Consider the following 13,031-nt stretch of genomic DNA (forward strand, 5'->3'; position numbering starts at 1 on the left):
GAGATGGCTCAGCAGTAAAGAGCACTAGCTGCTCTTCCAAAGGTCCTGAGTTCAATTCCCAGCAACCACATGGTGGCTCACAACCATCTGTAATGGGATCCAATGCCTTCTTCTTGCTGTGCAGGCAGAACATTGTATACATAATAAATAAATAAATCTTTTTAAATGGTTGAAACAACAGCTCTCAATATTTTCTTTAGTTTATGAGTTATCTGGGCTTACGGTTACCCTATAGATTCTGGCTTGGCATGTCTTAAGTTTGGGTTTGAGTTTCTCCTGGAGGGTCTACACAACTACTTTGAGTAGGGAGGATGTGAACCACACTTGTCTTATCTTTGAATCTTATAGAAATCTGGAGGTGGATGACTCCAGGCTAAGAGGAGCAGCCTTGAGATGCTGACTATTACCTGCTGACAGCCTTTTCTCTCTTCATTGTATGTGGGTTAACAGTTTCAACATGGCTTCTTAGAGAGTGGCATCCAGAGTGCTCCTGGGAAGTATAAAAGAGTTTTTCCCCCTTAAATGTGTCTTAACCTCATTGGAAAGAAATATCTTTCCCAGAACCTTAGCCTTTCCTTATCCACCAAGTGTCATTTACATTCTCACCTGGACTGATCACTGGTACAAGGTCACAAGATTTCAAGATTGTCTGTACTCATTGAAATTCTGTTCTTACTCTAAGCATTTCCCATGTCCTCCTTAGCAAGCTGAAAGGGACATTGATTAATAAGTCAACACATTGTGTATCCCACACAACTTTATTTTTAAACCTATTCTAGACAGAGGAAGCCCCTTCAAGAGATTAATGAGTTGCCCCAGGGCATACATTATCAGAAGCCAAAGATAACGGCTGGAGTTCAGTTGGTAGAGTGCTTACTAGCATTCCCAGGGCCTTGAATAAAAATCTCTAGCACTTTAAATGAAAACCAGAACTTGAGGGACAAGTGAGATTCTGTCCACTGTTGGTTCTCTTAACTACTCTGCTGTTCTATCTCTCAACAGATATGACAATCGATGCAGGAACCTGAGCCAGGCACAGGTGGCCCAGAAGCTGGCCACAGACCCCAAGCCTGCTATTCGCTTCCGCCTAGAGGAGGAAGCACCAGCCTTCCAAGACCTGGTATATGGCTGGACTCAGCATGAAGTGGCCAGTGTGGAGGGGGACCCAGTTATTCTGAAAAGTGATGGCTTTCCCACCTACCACCTAGCCTGTGTGGTAGATGACCATCACATGAGCATCAGCCATGTGCTGCGGGGCTCTGAGTGGCTGGTCTCTACCTCCAAGCACTTGCTCCTCTACCAGGCCCTGGGCTGGAAGCCACCTAGATTTGCTCATCTGCCCCTGCTCCTCAACAGGGATGGTAGCAAGCTGTCTAAGAGGCAAGGGGACATTTTCCTGGAACATTTTGCTGCCACTGGTTTTCTGCCAGAAGCCTTGCTTGACATCATCACCAACTGTGGCTCCGGGTTTACAGGTAGGTACATATGCAGCAGAGTGATCAAGGTGGCCAAGCTTGAGCTTTAACACAGGCAGACCTGTTGTTGAAGCATTGCCACCTTTCAGTCACATGATCTTAGACAAGTTCATTATTCTAGTCAGTAGTGTTTATTGAGCCAGACAACTGTGTCCCTCACTTGTTTTTACCCCCGAACTGCTTTGTTGTTAGAGTGGGGCTCACAGTAAGCACTGTCCCTTGCCCTCAGAGACCAGAAGTCTCTTTAGTCTTGTCCATATGATAGGGCTAAGGATACTCCCTGTTACTTAGGAGCCAGTGAGCTTATAAATATATGGAACCAGCTCACTGTCTGGCCATATCATAGGCACAAAAGCCACAGACCTCATGATTACTGTAATTATACAAGTATGTGCTCTAACAGTCTTACTGACGTTACTGTGAATCCAGCTTATTTCAGGTCTAGAACACAAACTTTGAAGATCCAAGTACCAAATAGGATTTCTGAAACCCTGGCAATAAGTTGATAATTCTAGTTTCTAAGGTGATCTGAGGCTTAGGGAGTTTGAGTAATTTGCCAGAGTCATATCCTTAGTAAAGGATAGTTCTTGAGGCCTGTGGCTGACCATGGTGCCTCCTGACTGTACCAAAGAGAACTGCTACTCATAAAAAAAGCAGCTTCCAGCAGTTAAAAGCTCTTACTAGTTTTTCTGAGTTCTGTGCCCAGCACCAACATTAGATGGCTTACAGCTGCCTGTAACTCCAGCATCAAACAAGGTCCAACACTCTCTTCTGGACTCCATGCCCTTGGACACATACACATAAACACACACACACACACACACACACACACACACCACACACAAATTATAAATAAGGGAAAAAAGTTAAAAAGAAGCAGCTTTCAGTCTAAGTGTGATGTTACACACTTGGAAACCCAATATTAGAAAAGCTAAAACAAGAGGATTTCTAGTTTGAGGTCAGTCTGGACTATGTAAATACTAAAGTCCTATCTCAGGTGAAACAGAAAAACAGTAGCTTCCATCATTGAGGTTCCACTGTGGCATTAAGGAAGAAGTGTATAGGATACAGTGATGTCAGACCCTACTCACAGCCAAGCAAATTAGAAGCTCTGAAGTAGCCAGACAGTGGTCACACTGCTCTTGTGGCTTTGGTCCAAATATAGTAGGGAGCCTACAGCTTATTCACTTGCTCTCCTTTGTGTGTGAAGGCATGGAAGTGTAGCCAATATCTATATTCCAGCAATTTGGGAAACAGGCAGGAGGATCCAAATCTGTAGGCCAGCCTGGGCAATGCAGAAAGAAAGGTAACAGGAAGAACAGATATAAGTAGATGAGGGAGGTACTGAGCAGCCAAGTGGGCCTGACTTGCAGAGAACCAAATGGGCAGGACCCTGCCGGAGCTGATTACACAGTTTGACCTGACTCGGATCACCTGCCACTCAGCCCTGCTGGACCTAGAGAAGCTCCCAGAATTCAACAGGTAAGTGAGAGAGAGCCAAGCACTGTGGTGCATACCTGTAATCCCAGCACTTGGAAGTCGAGACAGGAGAATTGGAAACTCTAGGCCAGCTTGGGTTATATAGTGGCCTCAAACTCATTATGTAGCCAGTTGATGACCTTGAATTCTTGATCCTCCTGCCTCCACCTTTCAGTTACTCAAATTAACAGGAATGTGCCAATGCACCTATTCAACTGCAGTTGTTTTAAGGATGTGACTTTATTAGTCGTGTAACTTTGCTATATGTTACCTCTGTGGATCCAAGACAGAATTTAAATGACTAGCAGATTTACACAGTGAGCTACCTTTTTTATTCCATAGTACAGCTACCTTTTTTTATTCCATAGAAGAACTGTTTCAGGAGGAAATGGAGTCGGGTCAGAGAGGTACTTTGTGATACCTTCCTGCAGTCCAGGAGTCAGCAAAAAAGAGTCTAGCCAAGATGAATTATTCTCAGATGTTTCTGTCTTGAAGCCACCTCTATGCTGACTTCAGAGATACAGGAAATATATTAGTAGGTATATTAGTGTCCCAGCAACAGCAGTAAATACTGGTAGTGTATGAACATGGGAATAGTGACTGATTCATTTAGCATGACTATGTCCCAGAGTTGGACTTGCAGTGTATTAATTCACCATGGCCAGGAGGGTCTCCTAGGTTGTCCCCCCCCCCCCCCCCTTCTTACTGCCTGGCCTTGCCGCTAAGGAGATTGCAGTTTCTGTACTTTATCCATATGTTTTCTATAATACTCAAATTATTTTTCCAACCAAATTACACATGCTTATAATTCCAGCACTCAAGGGACTGTGGGAAGATAGTGAGTTCTAGGCCAGCCTAACTACTTAGAATCTGTTTCAAACACTAAGAGCAAAAGGTTTTAGATTGTTTTTTGACAGTCTGCATTTCAGATAGCTTCCCATAGTGTCTTGTTTTCCATCCTGTGACATGCCAGGAGCCTCAGATCTCCTGTAGATCTGTAGCCCTTGAATGGCTGGCTTCCAGGCCCTGGCATCAGAACTTCAAATATAGTTCCATGGCTAATCTTCTCTACCACTCTGAGGCTCCCTAGCTTTCCAGTGGTTATGTGGGTTAATGCAAACACCTGGCAGGTGGGCTTTGGACTCAGGACTGTCCAGTCCCAAGCCCATGAGCTATTTACTACTTTATTACCTGGCTTCCCTCTGTAGCACAGACAAGGGGCCATAGGACTTAAGAGTGGTCCCTGGATCTGCCCTGCCATGTCTATCCTTGGCCCTTCCAGTCCTGTCAGGAAGAGGCAAAGGACAGCCTGGAGACTGAAGATAACAAGGCTTGGTATGAGGGTTGGACTTTTGAAGACTTTACTGTTCAGAATAAAGTCGGGGAGTTAGGATTCCAGAAAAGAGATATTTGACAAGAAAACCCCATCTTTGAAACCAAGTGCTTCATTGAAACAGCCTCTGTTCCAAATCGTAGGAATACATTTTTGACCTCTCCTTTTATATCAGTGCTTCATAATCCAAACGAGGTCAGAAAGCACATTCCTGGATTCTTCTGTGTAAACTGGGGTGCCTGTGGAGGTCAGGTGATAGTGTGGGAGAGGGACAGGCTGCTGCAGGACTGTGGAGTCTGAGCCAGCAACATGGATCCAGCCTGCTCCAGCCAGTTAAAGCTGTGGTCAGGGCACTGGGCACCTGGAGCTGCTCATTCCACAGGAAGAGCCAGAATGTTCATTACTGTGATCTTCTAGTTTAAAATGGCTTTTTGGCTGGGTGTAACTCAGTTCTAGGATGCTTACTTAACATGCATGAGGCCCTGGGTTTTGTCTTTAACATCTCAAAAGTAACAGGGAAAAGTCAACTATTATTTTTCAAACACTGAAAATGCGTGGTATTGTGTGTCACATACCTTTGATTCTAGCACTTGGAGTGCAGGGGCAGGAGGATGTCTGATTTTGAGGCCAGCTGGGTCTACATAGTGAGTACTAGACCAGCTAGGGATATATAGGGAGACCTTGTCTCAGAAAAATAAAAAACAAAACACTGAAAACAAAACATGTTTGCTTAGACTCATGCAGGCTGTGTCCTTCATCAAGTCCTGTTCCTTTTATATATATATTACCTATGGGTTTTATAGATGTGACATTCTTCAAATCTCTACGCTGCCCTGAGGGGAGAAGTTTAGCATGGTCCTAGGGCATCCCTGTTCTTCACCCTCAGGCTGCACCTCCGCCGGCTGGTGAGCAGTGAGACCCGGAGGCCCCAGTTGGTGGAGAAGTTGCAGGGCCTGGTGAAGGAGGCATTCGGGAGCAAACTACAAGACAGGAATGTTCTGGACCCAGCATATATGGAGAGGATCCTCCTGCTGCGACAGGTGTGGGTTTAGGGCCTCCTTAACCCCTTCCAGGGTTTCCCAAGCTCTCCCTGTGCATGTGTGGAAACTTTCTCTCTACCCAGGGTCACATCAGCCGTCTGCAGGATCTGGTGTCCCCAGTCTACTCCTACTTATGGACCCGCCCTGCTGTCCATAGAGCAGCGCTGGGCGCCAGCTCGGAAAAGGTGGATGTGATTGCCAAACGCTTGCTGGGGTAAGTGCTCCCATACCTTCTCACTCTTCACCCTGGCTTCTCTCCACAAGACCTTGGCTCTTGGTCCCCATCACAAAACTGTGACAAGCTAAAAAAAAAAATGCTCTCTCACTTGCTTCTCAGTTAAGGATAGCAACTCTTAAGGCTCAGGTGACTCTGCTCTCTGAGCTTCCTTTCCTCAGCTGTGTGTGAGGAAGAGAGGACCTGGCTTACTGTAACAGTAACAGAATTTTTGTTTAATTTTTAAAATATTTGCTTAGTTTTAATTTATGTATGTGTTTTTTGCCTGCATGTATACCTGTGTACCATGTGTATGTGTCTATTGTGTTATTAATATGCTGAAACTTTTTAAACTTTGACTTTAAACCTGGGTATTGGAAGCAGGAAAGTTATGCCCTGGTGCAGTCTTCTATCTACCTAGTTCTCATAATTGAATTCTTATTTTCTACTTTTTGCCCAAACCATATTTATCAGTGATAATGTCTGGGTGTTTTTACATGATTTTTCCGCATTTTGTCTTTTTCCTTTAGGAGATAATTTCTGAGCCAGGCAGTGGTGATACACACATTTAATCTCAGCACTCAGAATACAGAGGTCCTTGGATCTTTATAAGTTTGAAGCCATCCTGGTCTATACCAGGAGTTCCAGGGCTACACAGACATTTCTCCCCTTTCTCCACCAAAAAAAAAAAAAAAAAAAAAAGAAAAAAGAAAAAAAAAAAAAGGACATAAGCTCAAATGTGTTTCCTTCTTCATCTTTTTGAGAAGCTAACACTGTAAGCATGAATTACTGCACCCAACAGTCTAACTAGTTCTTGAAATCTCCTTATTCCTTTTTATGGCTAACTTTACTGTAACGCCATTCCAAACAGCTTACCTATTTGTATACATTAGGGTTGCTTCCATATTTTCATATTTTGCTTTTAGAAATTATTGCACTGAATAATCTTGCATGGATATATTACTAAGCACATTTGCAAGTCCATTCCTCAATCAGAACCCAAGAGCTAATATTGTCAGTAATTTGGGACAGTCCATAGTACGGTCTTTAATTCTTTTATTGTTTGCTTATTGTTTGAGATAGGGTCTCACTGTGTTGCTGGTCTTGAACTCACTGGATAGACCAGGCTGGCCTCAAACCCACAGAGATCTGCCTGCTTAGCCATCCAAGTGCTGGGATTAAAGGTGTGCTACCGTATCCAGCTTTTTTTTTAATGACTGAATATATACATGTGAATGCAGTACCCATGAAGGCTAGAAATAAATTGAGCCACCCAGTGTCCTCTGAAAGAGCAGTGTATGCTCTTTACTGCTGAGTGTATGCTCTTTACTGCTGTACGCTTTACTACTTTACTCTCCAGCTATTAATTCCAATTTACCAAGATCATGTTTTAATTTCTCATCTTTGTCTTGGGTTAGATTTCAGAGGCTGGGACTCCCACTTAAGTAAGGAAAGCTGACACCCAAATGTCTAGGAGCCACCAGACCACTAAAAGTCCCTTTTGTCCCAAAGCCAAGCTCTCAGCCAGTTATGACATGTTCTGGGGTGCCATTAGCAGCTGCCTAGGGCCTGTCTGTTCTTTGGCAGCTTCCTTTTCTGAACACAGTGACATTGGAGAGTATCCATATTCCTCCTATATTGCATTTTATATATTTAGTATTTTATCTCCTTGATTTTATAAATAGCAGTGATCCTGTGCCCAGTTAATGATTGGCTTTATCCAGGAGGGCTTCTATAATAAAAATACCACAAACTTCTGTAAACAACAGATTTGAAGCTGGGAGTCTACAGACAAGTGCCAGCTGAGTCTGTGGCAGGCAGTGGCAGACTTCTGGGCTTTGTCCTCATGTGCTCAGCTGCCGAAGTCTGGCAGTTGTTAAGGAAAGCTGTGCACACTGAGAAGCTGTTTCTTCTAATTCCTTATAAGACTATTTCCATAGTCACTACTACCCCTCACTGAGCTGTCACAAAATCCCCTCAGGAGTGGGGGTTCTGCTATTGAAGCATTAGTATAGCACCTCTGTCCTGTCATTTAAAAAGTGGTGGGGTTTTGGTGTGTGTGTGTGTGTGTGTGTGCGCGCGCGCGCGCGCGTGTATGTGCACAAGCATGAATGCACATGCATGCATGCATATAGAGGCCAGAAGAGGCCATTGACTCCTTGGAACTGAAGTTATAGACAGTTATAAGCCACCTGACATAGGTGCTGAGAACCAAACTTGGGTACTCTAGAAGCAGTAAGTGATTATAACTGCTAAGCCATCTCTCCAGCCTCTGGGATACACTCTTGAGGGACCTGGGAAACTGCAGTTGAATGTACCCACTCACCACCTCAGTCAGAGCTAGGGTGGATAGCAGGACTTCCTAATACTCACCAGCCATTAAATACTGACAGAGAGACTTATCAATGTATATTAAAGCTTAGGGGTATAGCTGGGCAGATTCTTAGCCAGCTCATCTGAGTTATCCAAACTATTCTAGCCCATGTCCCACCATGTGGCTAGTTCTTTACTTCCCTCTCGTCCCAGGTATATCTGTTCCTCTCCATGTCCCTCTGGCAAATCTCCCACTTTCCCAACTTCTCATTTCTTCTCCCAGAGATACTCTCTCTGCCCAGAATTTCTGCCTTCCGCTTCCTGCCCACCTATTGGCCAGCGGCACTTTATTTATTTATTTATTTATTTATTATTTATTTATATGTGAGTACACTGTTGCTGTCTTCAGACACACCAGAAGAGGGCATCAGATTCCATTACAGATGGTTGTGAGCCACCATGTGGTTGCTGGGAATTGAACTCAGGACCTCTGGAAGAGCAGTCGGTGCTCTTAACCACTGAGCCATCTCTCCAGCCCCCAGCAGCACTTTATTAAAGCCAATAAGCAATTAAGAAAGGTGAATGTTTACAAAATATGAGGCCTGTGATGGACCATCGGAATAACAATGCCAAGATCTGCCAGGACTCCACTTTCTGCAGGTTTGACAGTCAACAATCGAATATATAGACAACCTTTACACAATGTACAAAAGGCACCCCTACAGCAGTGGAGAGTTTACAAGTCCAGCTCTCACTAGTTGGAGACCACTCAGATGTGCTTTTTGGCAACGGGTCTTAGCTTGGCTTTTGGAAATATGAGTGTGAATGCTGGCCTGTGGAGTTTAGATCCTTTGTATTTTGTTTGTTTGGGTTTTGTTGTTGTTGTTGTTGAGCCACAATTTCAAGTGTAGTCCAGGTTGTCTTGGAACTCACTTTGTAGATCAGGCTGGCCTGGAACTCACAGAGATCCTCTAGCCTCCTGACTGTTGGGACTAAAGGCATGTGTCATCATGCCTGGTGACCCTTCGTGTGTCTGTTTATGGGGAAAGAGTCTGTGTAGCATGCTGATAGTGGAGCTATTCCTGGAGCTGGTGTCTCCTGATGTCTTATTTCTATTCTTCTGTGCTACCCTCTCCTTGACAAATCTTGAAACTGGCTCAAGGAATTCCTCAGAAATTACCCATTCTTGCATTCTGTATTCTGAGTTTTCTTTTTAGGTTCTCCTGTGATGTCTGTGAGCTGTTGGCTGTAGTAAATACTAGCTAAGTTTGTTTTATTGAAACATAGTATCCATATTTTTGAGCCTTCACTGTGAGTTTAGGTCATGTTTTACCTCTCTGTCACCTCCCTATGCAGTACTGGTGCTATTCTTGTCCCTATGTTATTGGGTGAAGCATAGGGACTACATGGCATTTAGTAAATCTTACAGTTCTTATTTTTATTGTTGATATGTATTTACTTTGTGTGCATGGACAGAGCACATACCATGGCACATGAGTGTAAAAGTCAGGAGACAACTTGGAAGGTTGTCTTTCACAATGGGACCTGGGGATTGAGCTCAATTCATCAGACTTGGTGGCAAGCTTTCTTACCCACTGAGCCATCTCACTAGATTTTTGGTATCCTTTGAGTCACCTATCTCTTACTACTTGCCTGGGCCACCTATACATGTGGTTCCATCACTGTTTGCCTGTAATAGATTGATATAGTAACGTTCCCTACCCTCAGTAAACTGTGCTATAGGTGATTAACAGTCTTCTGAAGTTTTCTCTGCCACCCAGGATCAGTATTTCACATACGCTCCATCCCTAAGCCCTGCCAAGTCAGAGTTTCACTGTGCTGCCCTGGCACTCACTCTGTAGACCAGGCTAACCTCAGATTCAGTACTCCTGCCTCTGCCTTCTGGGTGTACCATCATGCCTGGCTCAGACTGGCTCTCTTTTAGGCTTTTAGAAAGACCTGGTTTAAGCCTTACCCAGGATGTGGTCAACAGAGAACTGAAGAAGCTGTCGGAAGGTCTGGAAGGCACCAAGCACAGCAGTGTGATGAAGCTCCTCCGGATGGCCCTCAGTGGACAGCTGGTGAGATGGGACAGGAGCACTTCATTGACTCTTCTAGCTAATGTTCCACAGTCTGGCACTAAGGTCACTCCAACAAATAATAAGCTGACGGAACATTGTCATTCCCTCATTGGCCACTGATCACCTTGCATGCACAGGCACTGTGATGGTTACAGTAGACTTAGTGTGAACACAACACATGATCTCTGCCTCCATGGAGATCACTAAGAATAATAAAGGCAGGAAAACAGGCCAGTGGGAGCCAGCTGCGTAATGTAAGAATAGTAAGGGTGGGGCTAGAGAGATGGCTCAGTGGTTAAGAGCACCAACTGCTCTTCCAGAGGTCCTGAGTTCAATTCCCAGCAACCACATGGTGGCTCACAACCATCTGTAATGAGATCTGATGCCCTCTTCTGGTGTGTCTGAAGACAGCTACAGTATACTCATATATAATAAATAAATAAATGTTTAAAAAAATAAAGACCAGTAAGGGTGGGTTGTAGCTTAATGCTGAAGCATCTAACCTAGCATTCATGAGCTCTAGGGTTGCTCCTCAGCACTACAGAAATAAAACAAAAATGACCCTAGATAAAGAAAATATAATAAAGACAGGCTCTCTCTGCTCCTGGGTTATAGGCTTTGGGTTGGGACTAGCCTGTGGTTGTCTTCTGGAGATGGAGGGATGGAAACTAGACATGCGTCCCTTTGAGGCAAAAAAAAGACTTTTTTTTTTCTCTTTTCTTAGCAAGGACCCCCTGTGGCTGAGATGATGGTGTCCTTGGGCCCAAAGGAAGTACGGGAACGAATCCAGAAGGTGCTTTCTAGCTAGGGAGAAGATTAATAGGACCATGGAGGTGACCCTGAGAGCCTCTACACACGGAAACTGAATTCTAAGGAGAGCAGGAGGCCTGGGCCTATTAGGACCCTTTCAGGATGGACAGCAATAGAAACAGACTCTCTGACTACTCTCATCAGCTGGCCTTTGGGGAGCTCATCCTGTTTCATCTTGTTGAGTGTATGAAGGATGGATAAAGGAAGGATGAAGGAAGGATGAACTTGAACTCTTGTCTTGATTCTTTTCTATTTTTTTAAAGATTTTTTAAAATGTGTATTTAATGTGTTTTGCCTCCATATATGCCTATATAATACTTCTAGAACCTGCGAAGGCAAAATGGGAGCATTGGATCCCCTGGAACTAGAGTTACAGACAGCTGTGAACTACCATATGGTTACTTGGAATTAAACTCAGCTCTTCTGGAAGAACAGCCAGTGTTTCATCGTCAAGGCATCTCTCTAGCCCATTACATTGATTTTCATTCTACATCACATTAGGAGCTGGTCTCCAAAACAGTACAGAGGGCTGAGGTCTTAGTTCACTAGGTTGCATAACAATATACCACAGAATATGGTGGCTTAAACTAAAAAGATTGATTTGCTTAGTGTCCTGGAGACTAGAAGCCCAAGGTAAGTGTCAGTTTCCCATGGGAGTTTCTTCTTGCAGCCACCTTCCACTTTCTTGCAGTGTCCTCCTCTGTTCACCTTTGTCCCTGGTTCCTTTCAGACTATCCTTGTCTTTTTCAAGGGCACCAGTTAGTCTAGATGCTACCCACCCTAATAGCCTCTTAGCGTAAACAACACTCCTATAAAGGTCTGTCATCCACATGCCCCCACATTGTATGGTACTGTAGTTTAGGTTTCTATATTTGGAATAGTCTGTGGGGCACAGTTTAGCCTAGACCAATTCTGTTCCAGCCTGGATTCATGGATCCCAATCTCAGGCCACGGTTGGAGCTGGGACCATAGTGGACACAAGCAGAGTCATCTAGACAGCAGATTGTCCTTCTGGGTTGTAAAGGGAGAAGTTAGTCTTCCAGCAGGGTGAGCACTGTGTTTGTGGTTACTCCTTGTCCTTGGGCTTTAGGTAGCCTCCTTTTGTTGAAGGTCATTTATTCTCCAGTTCCTGAGACCTGATGCTTAGAGTTATTGTTGGTGCCTTTCACCATATCTGCTTTTAGGTCCACCATTGCTTGTAAATCATTGGACTTGGATTCCTGAGACAGGTTTTCTTTTTTGAAGTCTTGACTTAGAGTAGTAGAAGTAGGATAGTGACCAGGTACAAGACCCCAGCAGGGCTTTAGCTTCCTCGGGGTAAACAGTATCTGAAGCTACACTTAATCTCCTGAGGAGGACAGCATGTGATCCTATGATCAAGCTTCTTTCTGGTTCTTTTAAATCTGCACTTCTGGTAAGCCAGCTTCCAGGTCATGAAGAAGCTCAAGCTTCTTCAAGTCTTGAGGGATCCACATGACATCAGAGCCTCCTGCCATTGGCCATGTGAGTGAACCATATTGGAAGCTGTACTTTCAGCCCCAACCAAACACTTTCTGAAACACCCAGAGCCACAACACTCAGAACACTCTGGAACTTCAGACCCAGAATTGTGAAGCAGCAAAAGTTTGTTTAAAGCCACTTGCTTTGGGGATTATTTTTACATAGAGGTAGATAACTGCTATTCTCTCCTTACCCAGGTGAGAAAGTTCTTTATTTGCAAGAAGATCAAGCTGAATTTTTAAAAATTTGGTAGAGAAAGAACAAAAAAAAAAAAAAAAAGAAAAAAAAAGAAAGAAAAGAAAAAGGAAAAGAAAAAAGAAATCTCTAGAAAAATCATATAATAAACCACATCTTATAGAAAATGGTGTGCTTACTAGTTTTTATTAACTTTACATAAATGTAGACATATCTGAGAAATAGTAATCTTTTTTGAGATAACGTCTATGTAGTTCTGGCTGGTACTTTGTATGTATTTCAGGTTGGCCTCGAAGTCTGCCCTCCTCTGTCTCCTGAGTACTAGGATCAAAGGCATGTACCACTATGCCCAGCTTGGGAAGAGGGAATCTTTTTTTTTTTTTCAAGATGTATTTTATTTATATATTATATATATATTACACACACACACACACACACACACACACACACACACACACACACACACACACACTGTAGCTGTCTCAGACACACCAGAAGAGGGCATTGAATCCCATTACAGATGGTTTTGAGTCAGCATGTGGTTGCTGGGAATTGAACTCAGAACCTCTGGAAGAACCGTCAATGCTCTTA

General features: G+C 43.8%; 1 protein-coding gene across 1 annotated transcript in view; it reads left to right on the forward strand.

Annotated features, from left to right (window-relative positions):
- The window catches only part of EARS2 (glutamyl-tRNA synthetase 2, mitochondrial), a gene marked incomplete at its 5' end in the record, with an annotated part of 29,742 nt that extends 16,964 nt beyond the window's left edge, over positions 1 to 12,778 (forward strand). Inside the window, 6 exons of the mRNA XM_080912854.1 lie at positions 1,003 to 1,475; positions 2,849 to 2,957; positions 5,174 to 5,327; positions 5,411 to 5,541; positions 9,800 to 9,935; positions 10,660 to 12,778. Coding sequence (XP_080768980.1) covers positions 1,003 to 1,475; positions 2,849 to 2,957; positions 5,174 to 5,327; positions 5,411 to 5,541; positions 9,800 to 9,935; positions 10,660 to 10,743 — 1,087 coding nt within the window. The 3' untranslated portion in view covers positions 10,744 to 12,778. The remainder of the gene's footprint in view (positions 1 to 1,002; positions 1,476 to 2,848; positions 2,958 to 5,173; positions 5,328 to 5,410; positions 5,542 to 9,799; positions 9,936 to 10,659) is intronic.
- Between the last annotated feature and the right edge of the window lie 253 nt (positions 12,779 to 13,031).

The sequence above is a fragment of the Micromys minutus genome (assembly GCF_963924665.1).
Source record: "Micromys minutus genome assembly, chromosome: 2".
Taxonomy (NCBI): domain Eukaryota; kingdom Metazoa; phylum Chordata; class Mammalia; order Rodentia; family Muridae; genus Micromys; species Micromys minutus.